Genomic DNA, 23,004 nt, shown 5'->3' with positions numbered 1-23,004 from the left:
TGGGAAATAGCAGCACCATCATCTGGAAAACATTTTCTCCCTCTGGCGAAAAAATAATAGCTAACAAAAACACAAAGAAACCTCGACTTTCATAGCTCTCAAAATGTCTAAATTGGCGTTGTTCAATGTGTATATTACTGAACGGCTGACAGCGGCGGCTGTAGAGATAGTCGGAGTAGTAGAGAGAACAGTAACTGAGTACCAGGAGGAAATCTCTCGTTCAAAGGAGGAGAACGAACGTCTTCGACGTCTGCTGGCTGTCAACCCGCACAGAACAGGTTTGTGTTGATTTAACAGTACATCAATCGAATCAAGTATAGATAGTTAATGATGTAAAGACCCACTACTTGCTCTGTTGAACTTGAATGAGCAGTATTTGGGGATTTATTTCTCCAACAGTAACTAACTAGTTAGCTAAACATCTTGTAAACAAAACATTAGCTAATGTTATTGCATGTGTTAAAACAGGACTATGGATAGTCCCTAGCACAGCGGTTCCCAAACTAGGGCCCCTTGTAAAATTCCAAAATCCTGGTAAAGAAAATAAATATATATACAGTGAGGGAAAAAAGTATTTGATCCCCTGCTGATTTTGTACGTTTGCCCACTGACAAAGAAATGATAAGTCTATAATTTTAATGGTAGGTTTATTTGAACAGTGAGAGACAGAATAACAACAACAAAATGTCAAAAATGTTATGAATTGATTTGCATTTTAATGAGGGAAATAAGTATTTGACCCCTCTCAATCAGAAAGATTTCTGGCTCCCAGGTGTCTTTTTATATAGGTAACGAGCTGAGATTAGGAGCACACTCTTAAAGGGAGTGCTCCTAATCTCAGCTTGTTACCTGTATAAAAGACACCTGTCCACAGAAGCAATCAATCAATCAGATTCCAAACTCTCCACCATGGCCAAGACCAAAGAGCTCTCCAAGGATGTCAGGGACAAGATTGTAGACCTACACAAGGCTGGAATGGGCTACAAGACCATCGCCAAGCAGCTTGGTGAGAAGGTGACAACAGTTGGTGCGATTATTCGCAAATGGAAGAAACACAAAATAACTGTCAATCTCCCTCGGCATGGGGCTCCATGCAAGATCTCACCTTGTGATCATGAGAACGGTGAGGAATCAAACCAGAACTACACGGGAGGATCTTGTCAATGATCTCAGGGCAGCTGGGACCATAGTCACCAAGATTACAATTGGTAACACACTACGCCGTGAAGGACTGAAATCCTGCAGCGCCCGCAAGGTCCCCCTGCTCAAGAAAGCACATATACAGGCCTGTCTGACGTTTGCCAATGAACATCTGAATGATTCAGAGGAGAACTGGGTGAAAGTGTTGTGGTCAGATGAGACCAAAATCGAGCTCTTTGGAATCAACTCAACTCGCCATGTTTGAAGGAGGAGGAATGCTGTCTATGACCCCAAGAACACCATCTCCACCGTCAAACATGGAGATGGAAACATTATGCTTTGGGGGTGTTTTTCTGCTAAGGGGACAGGACAACTTCACCGCATCAAAGGGACGATGGACGGGGCCATGTACCGTCAAATCTTGGGTGAGAACCTCCTTCCCTCAGTCAGGGCATTGAAAATGGGTCGTGGATGGGTATTCCAGCATGACAATGACCCAAAACACACGGCCAAGGCAACAAAGGTGTGGCTCAAGAAGAAGCACATTAAGGTCCTGGAGTGGCCTAGCCAGTCTCCAGACCTTAATCCCATAGAAAATCTGTGGAGGGAGCTGAAGGTTCGAGTTGCCAAACGTCAGCCTTGAAACCTTAATGACTTGGAGAAGATCTGCAAAGAGGAGTGGAACAAAATCCCTCCTGAGATGTGTGCAAACCTGGTGGCCAACTACAAGAAACGTCTGACCACTGTGATTGCCAACAAGGGTTTTTCCACCAAGTACTAAGTCATGTTTTGCAGAGGGGTCAAATACTTATTTCCCTCATTAAAATGCAAATCAATTTATAACATTTTTGACATGTGTTTTTCTGGATTTTTTTGTTGTTATTCTGTCTCTCACTGTTCAAATAAACCTACCATTAAAGACTGATCATGTCTTTGTCAGTGGGCAAAAATACAAAATCAGCAGGGGATCAAATACTTTTTTCCCTCACTGTATATTGTAAGATCATCTTGGTCACTCAAACTCATTAATGTGGCTAACCTTAAAAACCTAAATTCAACCAGAGCGCCCATAGATCGTGGGAAAAGGCTGTACTTGACCGTTGCACTTGAATCAGTTCCACCGTGAATGGCTAAGCCAGCTATGCAATGAAGCCACACACTATTGCACAGACTTTGATATTATTAAGGCAGCCCTCCGCACCTCTCTGATTCAGAGGGGTTGGGTTAAATGTGGAAGACACATTTCATTTGAATGCATTCAGTTAATACCCCTACCCTTTCCCTTACCTGCCGCAATTGATATGGTGAAAACAATGTGTAGGGAGGCAGAGGCACAGACATTCACATCAATACCTTTGTCAGATAACACTATGAAACTAAGAATTGATGCTATAGCTAGCGATCAAGAGGAAACTCAAATCAAATCAAATTTTATTTGTCACATACACGTGTTTAGCATATGTTATTGCGGGTGTAGCGAAATGCTTGTGCTTCTAGCTCCGACAGTGCAGTAATATCTAACAAGTAATATCTAACAATTTCACAACATATACCCTATACACACAAATCTAGTAAGGAATGGAATTTAAGAAAATATACATATGGACAAGCAATGACAGAGCGGCATGGACTAAGATACAGTAGAATATTATAGAATAGAATACAGTATATACATATGAGATGAGTAGTGCAAGATATGTAAATATTATAAAAGTGACTAGGGTTCCATTTCTTAAAGTGGCAAATGATTTCAATAGGCAGCAGCAGCCTCTAATTTGCTAGTGATGGCTAATTAACAGTCTGATGGCCTTGAGATAGAAGCTGTTTTTCATTCTCTCGGTCCCAGCTTTGATGCACATGTACTGACCTCGCCTTCTGGATGATAGCGGGGTGAACAGGCAGTGGCTCGGTGGTTGATGTCCTTGATGATCTTTTTGGCCTTCCTGTAACATCGGGTGCTGTAGGTGTCTTGGAGGGCGGGTAGTTTGCCCCCGGTAATGCGTTCTGCAGACCGCACCACCCTCTGGAGAGCCCTGCGGTTGCGGGCGGTGCAGTTGCCGTACCAGGCGGTGATACAGCCCGACAGGATGCTCTCAATTGTGCATCTATAAAAGTTTGTGAGGGTTTTAGGTGCCAAGCCAAATTTCTTCAGCCTCCTGAGGTTGAAGAGGCTCTGTTGTGCCTTCTTCACCACACTGTCTGCGTGGGTGGACCATTTCAGTTTGTCAGTGATATGTACGCCAAGGAACTTGAAGCTTTCCACCTTCTCCACTGCAGTCCCGTCGATGTGGATAGGGGGGTGCACCCTCTGCTGTTTCCTGAAGTCCACGATCATCTCCTTTGTTTTGTTGACGTTAAGTGAGAGGTTATTTTCCTGGCACCACACTCCCAGATCCCTCACCTCCTACCTGTAAGCGGTCTCGTCATTGTTGGTAATCAAGCCTACTACTGTTGTGTCGTCTGCAAACATGATGATTGAGTTGGAGGCGTGCTTGGCCACGCAGTCATGGGTGAACAGGGAGTACAGGAGGGGGCTGAGCACGCACCCTTGTGGGGCCCCAGTGTTGAGTATCAGAGAAGTGGAGATGTTGTTTCCTACCTTCACCACCTGGGGGGCGGCCCGTCAGGAAGTCCAGGACCCAGTTGCACAGGGCGGGGTTCAGACCCAGGGCCTCGAGCTTAATGATGAGCTTGGAGGGTACTATAGTGTTGAATGCTGAACTCTGACTGAACGACTCAAACTACCCACCTTATGCTCTCCAAATGGATGTACGCTGTGAGGGCCGAGATGCATTTACTTTAGTTCTCTACGTGTCGGGGGATGCTATTCAGGACATATTGTTCTGTCTCACGATTCCCGAGCATGAAACGGCACGGGATGTTCAGTGTGCTGCATCGCTATATTGAATAAAAACAGATTCCATGGGATCGAATGGTGGGTTTTTGCACAGATGGGGCTCCGTCTATCATGGGAAGGCGGGAAGGCCTCTGAACTCTAGTTATGATGGTGTCTCCCTCTGCCATATGGACACATTGTATGATACACCCACTGAGCTATAATGGATACACTGAGAGCAACTGGCTGCAAAAGAGCTGAGCGCAGAACTCTGAGATATGCAGCTGGTAACTCGATTGTAAACTACATCGCGCATGCCTGTTCACTAAACTATGTGGAGATATGGGATCAAAGCATGACAATGTTCTTTTTCACACTGAGGTTTGGTGGTTATCGAGGGGGAGTGTTGGAAAGAGTTTTCAAATTGAGAGAGGAACTGTTGTCATTCGCAATGGATGTAAAAACAGTCTCTGACTTTCTGTATAATGAAAATAAAATGTCTCCTCGTCTCAGTAGCGTGTATTCATGATGCCAAGGGAAGCCAGACTTACCAAAAAATGTACCAAGAAAAAAACATAACAATTTTCCTTCAATTCACAAGAGGCTGAATGTATCTCACAGGAGAAAGCATCTGAGTGAGTGAAACAGCGCCCCTCTGTCTCTCTACGTGTAGGCCATCTATCTGATGCTGTCTGATGTTGTCTGGTCCAAATGAGTATGAATGACATTGTTGCCGCCCGTAGCATTGAAGGCAAGGAAAGCCAGCGAGCATTTAGCCTCCCTTGATTAAAAACAAAAACAAAAAAAAGTATACATAATTAGCCAATCAGCGTTGAGCTAAACTGAGTGAGCTCAACTGTGAATGGTCCTGGCGCACCAAAATAAAGTGTCAAGGGAAGCCAGCTTGAATTTTGGTGTCACTCCCTATCAAATCCCATTGAGAGCATATGTAATTGACCGACAAAATTGAATTGTTGCAACTCGTGTTGTTGTCCTCTGGTGGCCAGCTAGTAGTCCCTTTCCTAAATTAGCCATGGATGGAGATAGGGATTTGGACTTGTGGTTTTACTTAATTCTCCGTACTGGCCAATGATTATAATGGCGATTCTGATCCAACCATTAATTCATACATTGTTGTGCCCCTGGCCTGAGAGGATGGAAGTTCAATATGTAGCTAGATGTCAAATCAAATCAAATTGTATTTGCCACATGCACCGAATACAACAGGTGTAGACATTACAGTGAAATGATTACGTACAAAACCTTAACCAACAATGCATTTATTTTTTTATTTTTTTTAAGTGTTAAGTTAAAAAAATAAAAGCAAATAACTAAAGAGCAGCAGTAAAATAAAATAACAGTAGGGAGGCTATATACAGGGGGGGGTACCGGTGCAGAGTCAATGTGCGGGGGCACCGACTAGTCGAGGTAATTGAGGTAATATGTACATGTGGGTAGAGTTAAAGTGACTATGCATAAATAATAGACAGAGCAGCAGCAGCGTAAAAGAGGGGGGTGGGGGGGGCAGTGCAAATAGTCCGGGTAGCAATGATTAGCTGTTCAGGAGTCTTAAGGCTTGGGGGTAGAAGCTGTTGAGAAGCCTTTTGGACCTAGACTTGGCTCTCCGGTACCGCTTGCCGTGCGGTAGCAGAGAGAACAGTCTATGACTAGGGTGGCTGAAGTCTTTGACAATTTTGAGGGCCTTCCTCTGACACCGCCTGGTATAGAGGTCCTGGATGGCAGGAAGCTTGGCCCCAGTGATGTACTGGGCTGTACACACTACCCTCTGTAGTGCCTTGCGGTCGGAGGCCGAGTAGTTGCCATACCAGGTGGTGATGCAACCAGTTAGGATGCTCTCGATGGTGCAGCTGTATAACTTTTTGAGGATCTGAGGACCCATGCCAAATATTTTCAGTCTCCTGAGGGGGAATAGGCTTTGTCGTGCCCTCTTCACGACTGTCTTGGTGTGTTTGGACCATGATAGTTCTTCAGATAGCATTGAGAAGTACACCACAATGCAAAGCTGTCATCAAGGCAAAGGGTGGCTATTTGAAGATATATATATATATATTTTGTTTTGTTTAACACTTTTTTGGTTACTACATGATTCCATATGTGTTATTTTATAGTTTTGATGTCTTCACTATTATTCTACAATGTAAAAATAAAGAAAAACCCTTGAATGAGTAGTTGTTGTAAAAATTTTGACCGGTAGTGTATGTATACAGTTGAAGTCGGAAGTTTACATACACTTAGGTTGGAGTCATTAAAACTCGTTTTTCAACCATTCCACACATTTCTTGTTAACAAACTATAGTTTTGGCATGACACAAGTAATTTTTCCAACAATTGTTTACAGACAGATTATTTCACTGTATCACAATTCCAGTGGGTCAGAGGTTTACAAACACTAAGTTGACTGTGCCTTTAAACAGCTTGGAAAATTCCAGAAAATTATGTCTTGGCTTTAAAAGCTTCTGATAGGCTAATTGACATAATTTGAGTAAATTGGAGGTGTACCTGTGGATGTATTTCAAGGCCTACCTTCAAACTCAGTGCCTCTTTGCTTGACATCATGGGAAAATCAAAATAAATCAGCCAAGACCTCAGGAAAAAAATTGTAGACCTCCGCAAGTCTGGTTCATCCTTGGGAGCAATTTCCAAACGCCTGAAGGTACCACATTCATTTGTACAAACAATAGTATGCAAGTATAAACACCATGGGACCACGCAGCCGTCATACCGCTCAGGAAGGAGACGCGTTCTGTCTCCTAGAGATGAACATACTTTGGTGTGAAAAGTGCAAATCAACAGCAAAGGACCTTGTGAAGATGCTGGAGGAAACGGGTACAAAAGTATCTATATCCACAGTAAAACGAGTCCTATATCGACATAACCTGAAAGGCCGCTCAGCAAGGAAGAAGCCACTGCTCCAAAACCGCCATAAAAAAGACTACGGTTTGCAACTGCACATGGGGGACAAAGATTGTACTTTTTGGAGAAATGTCCTCTGGTCTGATGAAACAAAAGTAAAACTGTTTGGCCATAATGACCATCGTTATGTTTGGAGGAAAAAGGGGGACGCTTGCAAGCCGAAGAACACCATCCCAACCGTGAAGCACAGGGGTGGCAGCATCATGTTGTGGGAGTGCTTTGCTGCAGGAGGGACTGGTGCACTTCACAAAATAGATGGCATCATGAGGAAGGAAAATTACGTGGATATATTGAGGCAACATCTCAAGACATCAGTCAGGAAGTTAAAGCTTGGTCGCAAATGGGTCTTCCAAATGGACAATGACCCCAAGCATACTTCCAAAGTTGTGGCAAAATGGCTTAAGGACAACAAAGTCAAGGTATTGGAGTGGCCATCACAAAGCCCTGACCTCAATCCTATAGAAAATTTGTCGGCAGAACTGAAAAAGTGTGTGTGAGCAAGGAGGCCTACAAACCTGACTCAGTTACACCAGCTCTGTCAGGAGGAATGGGCCAAAATTCACCCAATTTATTGTGGGAAGCTCGTGGAAGGCTACCCGAAACGTTTGACCCAAGTTAAACCATTTAAAGGCAATGCTACCAAATACTAATTGAGTGCTTGTAAACTTCTGACCCACTGGGAATGTGGTGAATGAAATAAAAGCTGAAATAAATAATTCTCTCTACTATTATTCTGACATTCACATTCTTAAAATAAAGGGGTGGACTAGGATTAAATGTCAGGAATTGTGAAAAACTAAGTTTAAATGTATTTGGCTAAGGTGTATTTATACTTCCGACTTCAACTGTATATACAGTGGGGAGAACAAGTATTTGATACACTGCCGATTTTGCAGGTTTTCCTACTTACAAAGCATGTAGAGGTCTGTAATTTATATCATAGGTACACTTCAACTGTGAGAGACGGAATCTAAAACAAAAATCCAGAAAATCACATTGTATGATTTTTAAGTAAATAATTTGCATTTTATTGCATGACATAAGTATTTGATCACCTACCAACCAGTAAGAATTCCGGCTCTCACAGACCTGTTAGTTTTTCTTTAAGAAGCCCTCCTGTTCTCCACTCATTACCTGTATTAACTGCACCTGTTTGAACTCGTTACCTGTATAAAAGACACCTGTTACCTGTATAAAAGACACCTGAAAATCACATTGTAAGATTTTTAAGTAATTAATTTGCATTTTATTGCATGACATAAGTATTTGATACATCAGAAAAGCAGAACTTAATATTTGGTACAGAAACCTTTGCTTGCAATTACAGAGATCATACGTTTCCTGTAGGTCTTCACCAGGTTTGCACACACTGCAGCAGGGATTTTGGCCCACTCCTCCATACAGACCTTCTCCAGATCCTTCAGGTTTCGGGGCTGTCGCTGGGCAATACGGACTTTCAGCTCCCTCCAAAGATGTTCTATTGGGTTCAGGTCTGGAGACTGGCTAGGCCACTCCAGGACCTTGAGATGCTTCTCACGGAGCCACTCCTTAGTTGCCCTGGCTGTGTGTTTCGGGTCTTGTCATGCTGGAAGACCCAGCCACGACCCATCTTCAATGCTCTTACTGAGGGAAGGAGGTTGTTGGCCAAGATCTCGCGATATATGGCCCCATCCATCCTCCCCTCAATACGGTGCAGTCGTCCTGTCCCCTTTGCAGAAAAGCATCCCCAGAAAATGATGTTTCCACCTCCATGCTTCACGGTTGGGATGGTGTTCTTGGGGTTGTACTCATCCTTCTTCCTCCAAACACGGCGAGTGGAGTTTATACCAAAAAGCTCTATTTTTGTCTCATCAGACCACATGACCTTCTCCCATTCCTCCTCTGGATCATCCAGATGGTCATTGTCAAACTTCAGACGGGCCTGGACATGCGCTGGCTTGAGCAGGGGGACCTTGCGTGCGCTGCAGGATTTTAATCCATGACGGCGTAGTGTGTTACTAATGGTTTTCTTTGAGACTGTGGTCCCAGCTCTCTTCAGGTCATTGACCAGGTCCTGCCGTGTAGTTCTGGGCTGATCCCTCACCTTCCTCATGATCATTGATGCCCCACGAGGTGAGATCTTGCATGGAGCCCCAGACCGAGGGTGATTGACCGTCATCTTGAACTTCTTCCATTTTCTAATAATTGCGCCAACAGTTGTTGCCTTCTCACCAAGCTGCTTGCCTATTGTCCTGTAGCCCATCCCAGCCTTGTGCAGGTATACAATTTTATTCCTTCCTGATGTCCTTAGACAGCTCTCTGGTCTTGGCCATTGTGGAGAGGTTGGAGTCTGTTTGATTGAGTGTGTGGACAGGTGTCTTTTATACAGGTAACGAGTTCAAACAGGTGCAGTTAATACAGGTAATGAGTGGAGAACAGGAGGGCTTCTTAAAGAAAAACTAACAGGTCTGTGAGAGCCGGAATTCTTACTGGTTGGTAGGTGATCAAATACTTATGTCATGCAATAAAATGCAAATTATTTACTTAAAAATCATACAATGTGATTTTCTGGATTTTTGTTTTAGATTCCGTCTCTCACAGTTGAAGTGTACCTATGATAAAAATTACAAACCTCTACATGCTTTGTAAGTAGGAAAACCTGCAAAATCGGCAGTGTATCAAGTACTTGTTCTCCCCACTGTATATGCATTCACACTACACACAAACACACACTCATCACAACTGCTGCTACCAGACTCTTATTATGATTGCTAAATACTGCACAATTTAAACAATCCCTCTTTCCCCAAAACACGTGTACATATTGGACTATAAATTGTGCCTTCCTGTATTATACTTATGCTAAAATGTTTATTCTATTCTACTGAGCCATTTACTTTATGTTCGTATTCTTGTCTTTTATTATTTATTGTTGTTGTTGCATTGTCGAAGGAACCTGCAAGTAAGAATTTAGTTGGACAGTGTATACCATGTGTATCCCGAACATACGACAAATAAAATACTTGAAACATGTGACGTCACGAGAGGCTACACAGCTTTCAGCGGGATTGCTCAAGTAGTGCAAGGAGACAAGGTTCAAACAAAACAAGGATTTTATTATAGGTCTTGGGAAATTAACGAAAATATAACAAAATTCTGTTCTCTTGTGGCTCTTTAAGGGTTAACAGTTCAGGGATGTCTCTTCCACATCCAAAATCATAATTCTCACTCGCTCAGATAACTTTTCCCCAGCCTTACTGTAGTCCACGTTGCAGCTAGTGGCCAACCCAGCAAAAAAGTCCTTCCAAATGTCTCTCACGTATTTCCACAGGTGCATATATCCAAAGGTGAGTATTTCCCAAAGGTAAGTATCTCCAAATCCTTATATTCCTCATGGAAGTGGACGTGCAGCACTCTTGTCCTCCAGAGAGCCCAGGTTGGAGACTGTGTCTCTTCACCCCCCACCCACTCCCTCAGTGTGTCTCTTCCCTTCCCAAAACTTCAGCTCATCAGCTCCTCATTTGTTTCAGCTGCGTGGGAAGATTGGCCATAGAGGGGTGGAGTTCCCGACCCTACCAGCAGATGGAGCCATAGCTGTCTGGGTTTGCAGCCATCTCAGGGGGATGTAACGTCCCTCCAGGACACAGCCTCTCGTGACATCACAAACATTAGACATTTTTATAAAACAACGATTTAATTACCGTTTTTATGAGAGCGCCCCATAAAAAAGATGTACCGGTAGCCTACACACTTTTCACGCGTGTAGCGTGTTATTATCGGTCAATCAAAGCAGCACTACCATCAAAGGCTCTTTATAAATCAATGCAAAATGGAGTTTGCTAAATTAGAAGGAGTATGCTACAATGATCAACCAACAGGTAGGCTGTTGTTTAATATGAATGGAGTTGTTGAAGATGGGGAGCGTAGCAAAATAACCTAAATTAGCCTTTCTAGCTAGCTAGCTGGCTAGCGTAGCTAGATTCTTTACATCAATTTGATGCATTGAATACCAGATGAGATGATGGATACAGTGCCTTCAGAAAATATTCACAGCACTTGACTTTTTCCACATTGTGTTGTTACAGCCTGAATTTCAAATTGATTAAATTGAGATTTTGTGTCACATTTTTACAAGTTAATCACTGAAAAGCTGAAATGTCTTGAGTCAATAAGTATTCAAGCCCTTTGTTATGGCAAGCCTAAATAAGTTCAGGAGTAAAGATGTGCTTAACAAGTCCCATAATAAGTTGCATGGACTCACTCTGTGTGCAATAATTGTGTTTAACATTGTTTTTATGACTACCTCATCTTTGTACCCCACACATAGTTATCTGTAAGGTCCCTCAGTCGAGCAGTGAATTTCAAACACAGATTAAACCACAAACACCAGGGAGGTTTTCTAATGCCTAACAAAGAAGGGCATCTATTGGTAGGTGGGTAAAAATTTAAAAAAGCAGATATTGAATATCCATTTGAGAATGGTGAAGTTATTAATTACTTTGGATTGTGTATCAATACACCCAGTCACTACAAAGATATAGGCGTCCTTCCTAACTCTGTTGCCGGAGAGGAAGGAAACCGCTCAGAGATTTCACCATGAGGTCAATAGTGACTTTAAAATAGTTAGAGTTTAATGTGTGTGATAGGAGAAAACTGAGGATGGATCAACAACATTGTAGTTACTCCACAATACTAACTTAAATGACAGAGTGAAAAGAAGGAAGCCTGTACAGAATAAAAATATTCCAAAACATGCATCCTGTTTGCAATAAGGCACTAAAGTAAAACTGCTAAAACTGTACTTTATGTTCTGAATACAAAGTATTATGTTTGGGGCAAATCCAACACATCACTGAGTACCACTTCATATTTTCAAGCATGGTGGTGGTTGCATCATGTTATGGGTATGCTTGTTATCGGCAAGGACTAGGGAGTTTTTTAGGATAAAAATAAACAGAATAGAGCTAAGCACAGGCAAAATCCTAGAGGAAAACCTGGTTGAGTCTGCTTTCCAACAGACACTGGGAGACAAATTCACCTTTCAGCAGGACAATAACCTAAAACACAAGGCCAAATATACACCGGAGTTGCTTACGAAGACGACATTGAATTTTCCTGAGTGGCATAGTTACAGTTCTGACTTAAATCAGCTTGAAAATCTATGGCAAGACTGTCTAGCATTGATCAACAACTAACTTGAAAGAGCTTGACGAATTGTTTTAATAATAATGTGCAATCCAGGTGTGCAAAGCTCTTAGAGACTTACCCAGAAAGAATCACAGATGTAATCGCTGCCAAAGGTGATTCCAACATGTATTGACTCAGGGGTCTGAATACCAATTAGATATTGCTGTTTTTCATTTTCAATACATTTGCAAAGATTTCTAAAAACATGTTTTCACTTTGTCGTTATGGGGTATTGTGTGTAGATGGGTGAGAAAAAATCTATAAAATCCATTTAGAATTCAGGCTGTAACAACAAAATATGGAATAAGTCAAGAGGTATGAATATTTTCTGAAGGCACTGTAACCTATTGCAGCAACAAGTTTGTCTAACTTGTGCAAGTCAGTTTGGCTACTTTCTCGCTCTACCTCTATGTCAGACACACCAGCACTTTTATAACTATCCCAAGATGGACCACAGCCTGTCGTTTCCAATGGGAGCAAATTAATCATAGTGGACAGAGCAAGCAAGGAGGTGGGCAGAACCAAGCACGAGCTAGCGAGATCCTATTGGCTCATTCTAGCCCACTCTGTGAAGTGCCGATGTGCAATAACTCAGTTTGCCCTTGCACTTCTAATAAACAAAACAAAAAAATTACTTTGGCAAAAGGTAAAGTCTACAAAACCTAGTCCACTCTGTTCGTAACAGATTCTAGTTTTGGGAACAGAAAGCTGTATTGAGATCAAATGTTTAATCGATGAGAAAATTTGCAGATTGTCAGCCCAATTCCATCTCGTTCCATCTTCTCCCACTGCCGGCCACTGGTCTTCCTCTCATCACCATATCTCCTCCTCTCCCACCCCGCCACCTGCTCCTCTCCCACCCCGCTACCTGCTCCTCTACCTCCCCTTCCCCTGCTCCTCTCCCACCCCGCTACCTGCTCCTCTACCTCCCCTGCTCCTCTCCCACCCCGCTACCTGCTCCTCTACCTCCCTGCTCCTCTACCTCCCCGCTACCTGTTCCTCTACCTCCCCTTCCCCTGCTCCTCTTCCACCCCGCTACCTTCTCCTCTACCTCTCCTGCTCCTCTCCCACCCCGCTACCTGCTCCTCTACCTCCCTGCTCCTCTACCTCCCCTGCTCCTCTCCCACCCCGCTACCTGCTCCTCTACCTCCCTGCTCCTCTACCTCCCCGCTACCTGTTCCTCTACCTCCCCTTCCCCTGCTCCTCTCCCACCCCGCTACCTGCTCCTCTACCTCCCCGCTACCTGTTCCTCTACCTCCCCTTCCCCTGCTCCTCTCCCACCCCGCTACCTGCTCCTCTACCTCCCTGCTACCTGCTCCTCTACCGCCCCTCCCCCAGCTCCTCTCCCGCCCCTCCTTCACCCTTCTGTACTGAAACAACAAGAAAATTGCACCCCATTGAAGTAAAAAAATCAAATAATACATGATATTATTAGAATAGTGAAATCATTTCAAATGCCCATCAGTAACGGTTACATACATCTTTTTTGTTGTTGCTATGACTGTGATATGGGCATTTCCATCAAAAAGGAACCATGAGCACCAACGTGTGAAATTAGGCATAAGTAAATGCTTTGATTTCTGGATAAACAGATGGAAAAGGGATCTTAGAAAACATCTGCCAGAAAAAGTCTTACAAGCAATGTTCCCTCCAATTTTGGGGGGGGGCACTGAGCTAATTTTAGGTCTTGTGAGCGGAAACTTGAACATTGTGAGAATTTTGTGCAACTTGCGGAGAGCCTTTACAGTGAACACTGAGTCTGTACCCTTACAGTTTTAAACAGTTGCCAATAGGCTATTGTGGCTATTTGAGCGTAATGTAGGCCTACCAAAAAATACCATAACATTTTCACATGGAAATAGCTTTTAATTTCTATGATATAGCCTATGGGGTGTTCAATACAGGCCTACATTGCATTAGACTTTTAAATACGTTTTTACATTATAAAGGGCTTGACATTTAATTAACAATTGTTTTACTTGGTCTGTAACACAATGGGCCAAATAGGTGACTGTAAATTGCATTGTGTTGTATGATGCAAGAAACCACTTTACAAAATAAAATTAATTATTATTACCATACAGAGAATTAGACAGTGTAGGCTACCCTTCTGCCTATTGGCTTATTTGCATATTCAAGCCTGTCTCAAAATACAACACTGCCCCTTTAATTAAGACTAGGGTTGTGGCTGTCGTGACATTTTGTCAGCTGATGATTGTCACGCAAATAACTGCCGTTAATTAACATAAACACATTTAGCATCTCCTGGTTTCCACACATAGCCTAAAAGCCACTGATGCAGACCTTTGGAACATCTACATTTAAAAAAGTCAAATAAGTCCATGTAATATAGCCTACACCTTCACAATAAATCCATTATTTATTTTAGACAGGTCTAAAGAAAAATGATTTAAAGAAAATGTAGTCTATTTCATTAGAACAGAATAGCATACTCAGAGTTGTCCTTATGTTAGGTCCTGATCTGGCTATGCCATATGGCTGTGAGCTACACTAGTTCATTTAGCAGACAAGATTTGCTTAGAATTCCGTAGCATTATTTTATATTATTTTATAGTATGAAGAATACAATTGAACATAGCTGAATAAAATAGAAATGATATTTTCTCCACACGATTTGAGGGAGTGTGCACATGCGGCTGTTCTGTGTTGAACGGTTAACAAAAAAACAGGTACTCCTACAGTGCATTCGGAAAGTATTAGACCAGTTGACTTTTTCCACATTTTGTTACGTTACAGCCTTATTCGAAAATGGATTGAATTGTTTTTTCCCCCCTCATCAATCTACACACAATACCCCATAATGACAAAGCAAAAACAGGTTTTTAGATTTTTTTTGCAAAAAAACGAACAAATGAAACATCACATTTACATAAGTATTCAGACCCTTTACTCAGTACTTTGTTGAAGCACCTTTGGCAGCGATTACAGCCTCGAGTCTTCATGGGTATGATGCTACAAGCTTGGCACACCTGTATTTGGGGAGTTTCTCCCATTCTCTGCTGATCCTCTCAAGCTCTTTCAGGTTGCACAGCTATTTTCAGGTCTCTCCAGGGATGTTCGATCGGGTTCAAGTCCGGGCTCTGGCTGGGCCACTCAAGAACATTCAGAGACTTGTCCCGAAGCCACTCCTGCGATGTCTTGGCTGTGTACATAGGGTCGTTGTCCTTTTGGAAGGTGAACCTTCACCCCAGTCTGAGGTCCTGAGTGCTCTGGAGCAGGTTTTCATCAAGGATCACTCTGTACTTTGCTCAGTTCATCTTTCCCTCGATCCTGACTAGTCTCCCAGTCCCTGCTGCTGAAAAACATCCCTACAGCATGATGCTGCCACCACCATGTTTCAATCTGGAGCTCTGTCAGAGTTACCATCAGGTTCTTGGTCACCTCCCTGACCAAGGCCCTTCTCCCCCGATTGCTCAGTTTGGCCGGGCAGCCAGCTCTGGGAAGAGTCTCTGTGGTTCCTAACTTATTCCATTTAAGAATGATGGAGGCCACTGTTATTTTGGGGACCTGCAATGCTGCAGAAATGTTTTGGTTTTCATGTTTTGGTTTTCCTGTCTCGGAGCTCTACGGACAATTTCTTCGACCTCATGGCTTGGTTTTTTCTCTGATATGCACTGTCAACTGTGAGAGCTTATATAGACAGGTGTGTACCACAGGTGGACTCCAATCAAGTTGTAGAAAAATCAAGGATGATCAATGGAAACAGGATGCACCTGAGCTCAATTTCGAGTCTTATAGCAAAGGGTAAATGTAAATAAGTTTTTTTTTTTTTTTTTTTATAAATTAGCAAACATTTCAAAAAAACTGTTTTCGCTTTGTCATTATGGGGTATTGTGTGTAGATTAATGAGGAAAAATGTTATTTAATTAATTTTAGAATAAGGCTGTAACGTAACAACATTTGGAAAAAGGAAAGGGGTCTGAATACTTTCCGAATGCACTGTATATGCTTAATTTAGAGTTATGTAACTTTACTTGTGATATAAATGTTGGGCTATATGTTTTGATTTTTAATACATTCTAAGGCTGCATTATGCGACTAATGATGATTTGAAAAAAGTTGCATGATGGGCATGAGCTCTGCTTTGTTTTTTGCGCAGGCTGTACACACTTAATCAGTCTCTCATTCACAATTTGACAAGCACTTGATAATCTCTCGCTCTCTTCAATTTAAAGGCTTTATTGGCATTTGAAACATGTTTACATTGCCAAAGCAAGTGAAATAGATAATAATAAACAAAAGTAAAGTATAAAATGTACAGTAAACATTACACTCACACAAGTTCCAAAATAATAAAGACATTTCAAATGTCATATGTCTATATACAGTGTTATAATGATGTGCAAATAGTTAAAATACAAAAGGAGAATAAATAAACATAAATATAGGTTGTACAGTGAGGGGAAAAAAGTATTTGATCCCCTGCTGATTTTGCATGTTTGCCCACTGACAAAGAAATTATCAGTCTATAATTTTAATGGTAGGTTTATTTGAACAGTGAGAGACAGAATAACAACAAAAAAATCCAGAAAAACGCATGTCAAAAATGTTATATATTGATTTGCATTTTAATGAGGGAAATAAGTATTTGACCCCCTCTCAATCAAAGATTTCTGGCTCCCAGGTGCCTTTTATACAGGGAACGAGCTGAGATTAGGAGCACACTCTTAAAGGGAGTGCTCCTAATCTCAGCTTGTTACCTGTATAAAAGACACCTGTCCACAGAAGCAATCAATCAATCAGATTCCAAACTCTCCACCATGGCCAAGACCAAAGAGCTCTCCAAGGATGTCAGGGACAAGATTGTAGACCTACACAAGGCTGGAATGGGCTACAAGACCATCGCCAAGCAGCTTGGTGAGAAGGTGACAACAGTTGGTGCGATTATTCGCAAATGGAAGAAACACAAAAGAACTGTCAATCTCCCTCGGCCTGGGGCTCCATGCAAGATCTCACCTCGTGGAGTTGCAATGATCATGAGAACGGTGAGGAATCAGCCCAGAACTACACGGGAGGATCTTGTCAATGATCTCAAGGCAGCTAGGACCATAGTCACCAAGAAAACAATTGGTAACACACTATGCCGTGAAGGACTGAAATCCTGCAGCGCCCGCAAGGTCCCCCTGCTCAAGAAAGCACATATACAGGCCCGTCTGAAGTTTGCCAATGAACATCTGAATGATTCAGAGGAGAACTGGGTGAAAGTGTTGTGGTCAGATGAGACCAAAATCGAGCTCTTTGGCATCAACTCGCCGTGTTTGGAGGAGGAGGAATGCTGCCTATGACCCCAAGAACACCATCCCCACCGTCAAACATGGAGGTGGAAACATTATGCTTTGGGGGTGTTTTTCTGCTAAGGGGACAGGACAATTTCACCGCATCAAAGGGACGATGGACGGGGCCATGTACCGTCAAATCTTGGGTGAGAACCTCCTTTCCTCAGCCAGGGCATTGAAAATGGGTCGTGGATGGGTATTCCAGCATGACAATGACCCAAAACACACGGCCAATGCAACAAAGGAGTGGCTCAAGAAGAAGCACATTAAGGTCCTGGAGTGGCCTAGCCAGTCTCCAGACCTTAATCCATAGAAAATCTGTGGAGGGAGCTGAAGGTTCGAGTTGCCAAACGTCAGGCTCGAAACCTTAATGACTTGGAGAAGATCTGCAAAGAGGAGTGGTACAAAATCCCTCCTGAGATGTGTGCAAACCTGGTGGCCAACTACAAGAAACGTCTGACCTCTGTGATTGCCAACAAGGGTTTTTCCACCAAGTACTAAGTCATGTTTTGCAGAGGGGTCAAATACTTATTTCCCTCATTAAAATGCAAATCAATTTATAACATTTTTGACATGCATTTTTCTGGATTTTTTGTTTGTTGTTATTCTGTCTCTCACTGTTCAAATAAACCTACCATTAAAAATATAGACTGATCATGTCTTTGTCAGTGGGCAAACGTACAAAATCACCAGGAGATCAAATACTTTTTTCCCAATCTGTATTTACAATGGTGTTTGTTCACTGGTTGCCCTTTTCTTGTGCCAACAGGTCAACAAATCTTGCTGCTGTGATGGCGCACTGTGGTATTTCATAGCTATCATGTTGAATAATGTAACAAAGTCACCGGTCGAGCATTGAGTCCGAATCAAGTCCGAGTCCTGGAATCGAGTACCAACAACACTGGATAGGCATATGTTATTTACATAAAAAACGTTCAAATATGTATTGATCACTTATTTACCCCTTTCCCTCCTTTTTTCTAGACCCCCAGCAGCTCACGGTCTCTGCAGAGGAGGTTCCCCCTGAGCGGCAGCACTGTGAGCAGGAGTGGAGCCCCACTCTGGAGCAGGACCCAGAGCCTACACAGATTAAAGATGAACAAGAGGAAATCGGGACCAATCAGGAGGCAGAGCAGCTTGAAGGGCTGGAGTCTGATACCAACGACTCCATAAACACTGTCTGTGAGGAACGAGACACTAACCCACCTTACCCACCTCCTCCAATGGTTTTCTCAAGCCAAACTTCAGAGAGCGGACAGGGAGATGTGTTATGCATCCGCATTCCTGAAGAGATCAAAACTGAGCCTGATGGAGAGGACTACATGGTATCAGAAGCAACCAGTGCCTCTCAGTCCCTCTCAGAAGGATATCCAGGCTGTTCTGCAGCTCAGAGTGAAAACAGTGGAAGTGGCAATGAGGTGGAGAGCGGGGGACTACCGTCAGGATCAAAGCCACTGAAATCACTCAGAAAACAGGCAAAGAAAAGACTAAGCTCCCATACCTCTGCTGGAGGCAGGGTGACCACAAATGCTTCTCCTCCTTATTGTTGCAAGTTGTGTGGAAGTACGTTTGTGTACATTGGTCCTTTAGTTAACCATGTGAAAAATGTGCACACAAAGCTTACTGCAGAATACCGTTGTGGTGTGTGCGAAGAAGTCTTTGAATCCATAGCAAGTCTGACAGAGCACCTGCAAACCCACATTAAAGCAACACGCACTTGTAATGTTTGTGGCAAATGTTTCCCTAGTGATTCTAGTATGAGGACACACATGGTAACTCACACAGGAGAGAAACAGTATCAATGCAAAGAATGTGGAAAATGCTTCAAAAATAAGGGATATATGCACTTGCATATGAGGCGTCACACGGGGGAGACACCATTTTGGTGCAAAGATTGTGGCGAAAGTTTCACTTGTAAGGGATACTTGAAAACACATATGAAGTTCCACACAAGTGAGGAACCACAGCCCACACTGATTAAAGATAAACAACAGGAACTTGGGACCAGACAGGAGGAAGACCAGCTTGGAGGACTGGAGTCAGATACCAAAGACTCCATATTCACCATATGTGAGGAAAGTGACTGTGATCCAATGGATTTCTCAAGCCAAACTTCCGAGAGCGGACAGGGTGATGTGTTATGCATCCGCATTCCTGAAGAGATCAAAACTGAGCCTGATGGAGAGGACTACACGGTATCAGAAGCAACCAGTGCCTCTCAGTCCCTCTCAGAAGGATATCCAGGCTGTTCTGCAGCTCAGAGTGAAAACAGTGGAAGTGGCAATGAGGTGGAGAGCGGGGGACTACCGTCAGGATCAAAGCCACTGAAATCACCCAGAAAATGGGCAAGCACCCATAACCGTGCTAGAGGCAAGGTGACCACAAATGCTTCTCCTTATTGTTGCAAGTTGTGTGGGAGTACGTTTGTGTACATTGGTCCTTTAGTTAACCATGTGAAAAATGTGCACACAAAGCATACGAAAATGTGTGGTGTGTGCGAAGAAGTCTTTGAGTCCATAGCAAGTCTGACAGAGCACCTCCAATCCCACATTAAAGCAACACGCACTTGTAATGTTTGTGGCAAATGTTTCCCTAGTGATGCTAATCTGAGAACACACATGGTGTCTCACACAGGGGAGAAACATTATCAATGTAAAGAATGTGGGAAAAGCTTCAAAACTAAGGCATATATGAAATTGCACATGAGACTTCATACGGGGGAGAAACCATTTCAGTGCAAAGAATGTGGAGAAAGTTTCACTTGTAATGGATACTTGAGAGCACATATGAAGTTCCACACAGGGGAGAAATCATATCGGTGTAAGGACTGTGGGCAAGACTTCGACCAGAAGGAACAACTGGAAACGCACATGTGGACTCACCAAGGTGAGAAACCACATGGTTGCAAAGTGTGTCCGAAAAGCTTCAAGCGCAAGGAAGAACTGACCAGACACACAGCGGTTCACACGGGAGAGAGACCTTTCAAGTGCACTGTGTGTGGACATTGCTTTGCCACCCCAGGCAACCTGACACAACACCTGACCACTCACTCTGGAGAGAAACCGTATCACTGCAAACTTTGCAGCAGATGCTTTAGAAACAATCCACTACTTAAAAGTCACCTGAGGAATCGTCACAAATGTTATGACAGTGCCATATTGTCAGAAGATGACTTAAATTCATTCATATGATGTGGGAGTGCCCTGCAGTTAAATGCTTCTAGGACAAAATTCATTTCAAAATGAATGAATGTAAATATTCAATGTTTTGCATCTACTATGTTACTTAACTACGATAGCTCCTTGAATCTCTCAATCATAGACTATTAATGCTGGCAGGCAGCACTACCGCAAAAAAATATGTTGGCTCTTAGAAGAAAGTCACCTCACTCTCGCAATTCGCCAATGGATACAGTTACTATTAGAAGTTATAACATTAGAATTATCAGCAGCGAAAATGAACGGTGCTAGTCAAGGAACAATTGAGGGCTGGAAAAATATACTTGACTCTGTAAAGAATAATCTCAGCTAAAGCCCAACACATGCAAACAAACTATAAGGTCCAATATATACATACAAAAAATATATATACCTGTTTTCCTCTTTTTTACTTTCTTTTGCTTTCAGGCCCACAGGGAAGGGGTTGTATGGTGAGGGGGGGATAACATGAGGTGCGTTCAGTTCGCTTGAGCGTTTGCTACGTTGCGAAACGGTTTGTACTGAACGACATGTTTCTCCAAAACGTTCTTGAACAGATTATGAGGTACATTTGCTCCCGTTCGGTGGGTGTGGCTTGAAGCAATGAGTGACTTATTTAAAGGGCAGCAGCCATGCAAACAACGTTCCCCAATGCACACCCCTCTCCGTTGTTCAACTGGTCGATCAGTACAGCACCGTTTCCTATCAATTGAATGTAAAAACGTACTGAACGCAGCCCTGGTTTCAGGGTGGGGGTGGGGCACACTAATTTTTTGTTTTCTTTTCCTGTACATACTGAATTTATTATTACTTAAACTCTGAAATATGATCAAAAGGATCAATACTTTGTAGTTATGTACCTTTTTGTAGGTTTATTTTATTGTAGCAGCCCACAGGTAAAACAAGTGTGTGAAATAATGAATAGATAATGATGAAATAATGAATAGATAATGATGAAATATTGTACCTGGTGGTGCATTAGAATGTACAGTAGAATTAATACAACAATGTAGTATCTGCTCTCATTCTCTTCTCTGTCAGGCTGTCTTCTTCCAAAGTTATTACATTTACATTTTAGCAGATGTAAATGTTATGTTATGAATGCTGATCTGCTTTTTACTATTAAATAAAGGCCTTCTATATAAATTCCCATGTGAGCACCCTATTTTCACTTTTGTGAAAGACAATAACACATTGTAACTTTAAAAACTGTCCCTGTACATTGTGTCACTACAAAAAGGGGGTTCGGGGGGGTGTAAACTCTTGTTTCTGATATTATATGGGTGCTACAGAGTAGAATGAACCTTCCTTTTATTGAGATAAAATGTACAAATATAATTTTTTACAGTCCATTAGGAGTACACACACAAAAAGACTCGGCGAAATGACGTTCCCACAAGCCTCACCACAGATATTACAATGAGCGAGATGCACGACTTCGCTTGCACACGTGTCACACACAGTATGTGCACGGGTTCGCTTCTCGCTTTTACTGGTAGGCTAGCCACTTGGACCAAAACAGTGCAGAGAAGTTGAGCGTTACGCTTCAACGCTCTTAGCCCTAGTTCAAACACCTCACCAAACAAACAAAAACATACCTTTCTATTTGGAAGAGCTTGGTTAGAGCGCCGTCTGAAACCTTTAGTTAGGTGCACCTCCTCTGAGTTTTGAAGATAGTTCTGCAGTCTCTGCCGCTCTTTCGGTGCAGTGCTTGTGAAGCAGGCATCTGTTTCATGCAGGGCGCCAGAGCAGTTCTTCCCAACACCAACAAGGAACGGTTGTATGAAACCAATCGGTACGCCCCATGGTGGATTCGAACTTTCACCGTAAAACAAAAAAATCACGTAATTTCTTATGAGATTTAAGGATGATTGTGCTGAATGGTTGCGTTTTTTTCTCATGATGCGGCCAAAACTAAACAGCGCGCGCAGTCGGATAAATGTGCTCTGAATGAAAATACTGGTAAACTAGTCTGTAGCTTGTTAATATCATCTGCTCTGAAATCCGCTCAAAGAGTATTTACTCACATCACTCAAGAAGATCTAAATGCATATTCTCATGAAACTGAGTGAGATCAAATGGTTATGGTTGGCATTCAGATTCAGCTTAGACGTTTCACCTGTAAAACGATAAAAATTATCATTCACGATTGACAGTGATGATGGCCTATTTTGAAATGAGGTAGGCCTAATTTGGTGTTTGACGGTATTAAATATAAAAACATTTATTCAAGTCAATGTGTGTAGGCAGACATTGCATTTGGATGATGTGTTTTATGCATATCAAATTATAATATTCAACGGTACTGTGCAAACGTTGATTGAGAAATTATAACTTTTTTTGGGGGGGCTCCGGCACCTAAAGAAAAATTACACTACACCACTGAGTATAATAGGTTAAATTTCAATGGCATCATAGCTAGACATCTTTGTTT

The 23,004-nt window shown here is 42.5% G+C and overlaps 1 protein-coding gene across 1 annotated transcript; it reads left to right on the top strand.

Moving 5' to 3' along the window:
• Positions 1–7: 7 nt before the first annotated feature.
• Positions 8–21,027, top strand: LOC121572290 (zinc finger protein 345-like). Its single transcript, XM_041884314.2, has 2 exons — positions 8–278; positions 18,358–21,027. The coding sequence occupies exons 1-2, from the start codon at positions 104–106 to the stop codon at positions 20,562–20,564; spliced, it is 2,382 nt and encodes a 793-aa protein (XP_041740248.2). The 5' UTR covers positions 8–103; the 3' UTR covers positions 20,565–21,027.
• The last annotated feature ends 1,977 nt before the right edge of the window (positions 21,028–23,004 follow it).

This window comes from Coregonus clupeaformis, chromosome 29 (assembly GCF_020615455.1).
Source record: "Coregonus clupeaformis isolate EN_2021a chromosome 29, ASM2061545v1, whole genome shotgun sequence".
Lineage (NCBI taxonomy): Eukaryota > Metazoa > Chordata > Actinopteri > Salmoniformes > Salmonidae > Coregonus > Coregonus clupeaformis.
The sequence above is the reverse complement of the archived record's forward strand: the minus strand, read 5'-3'. Positions and strand labels throughout refer to the sequence as shown.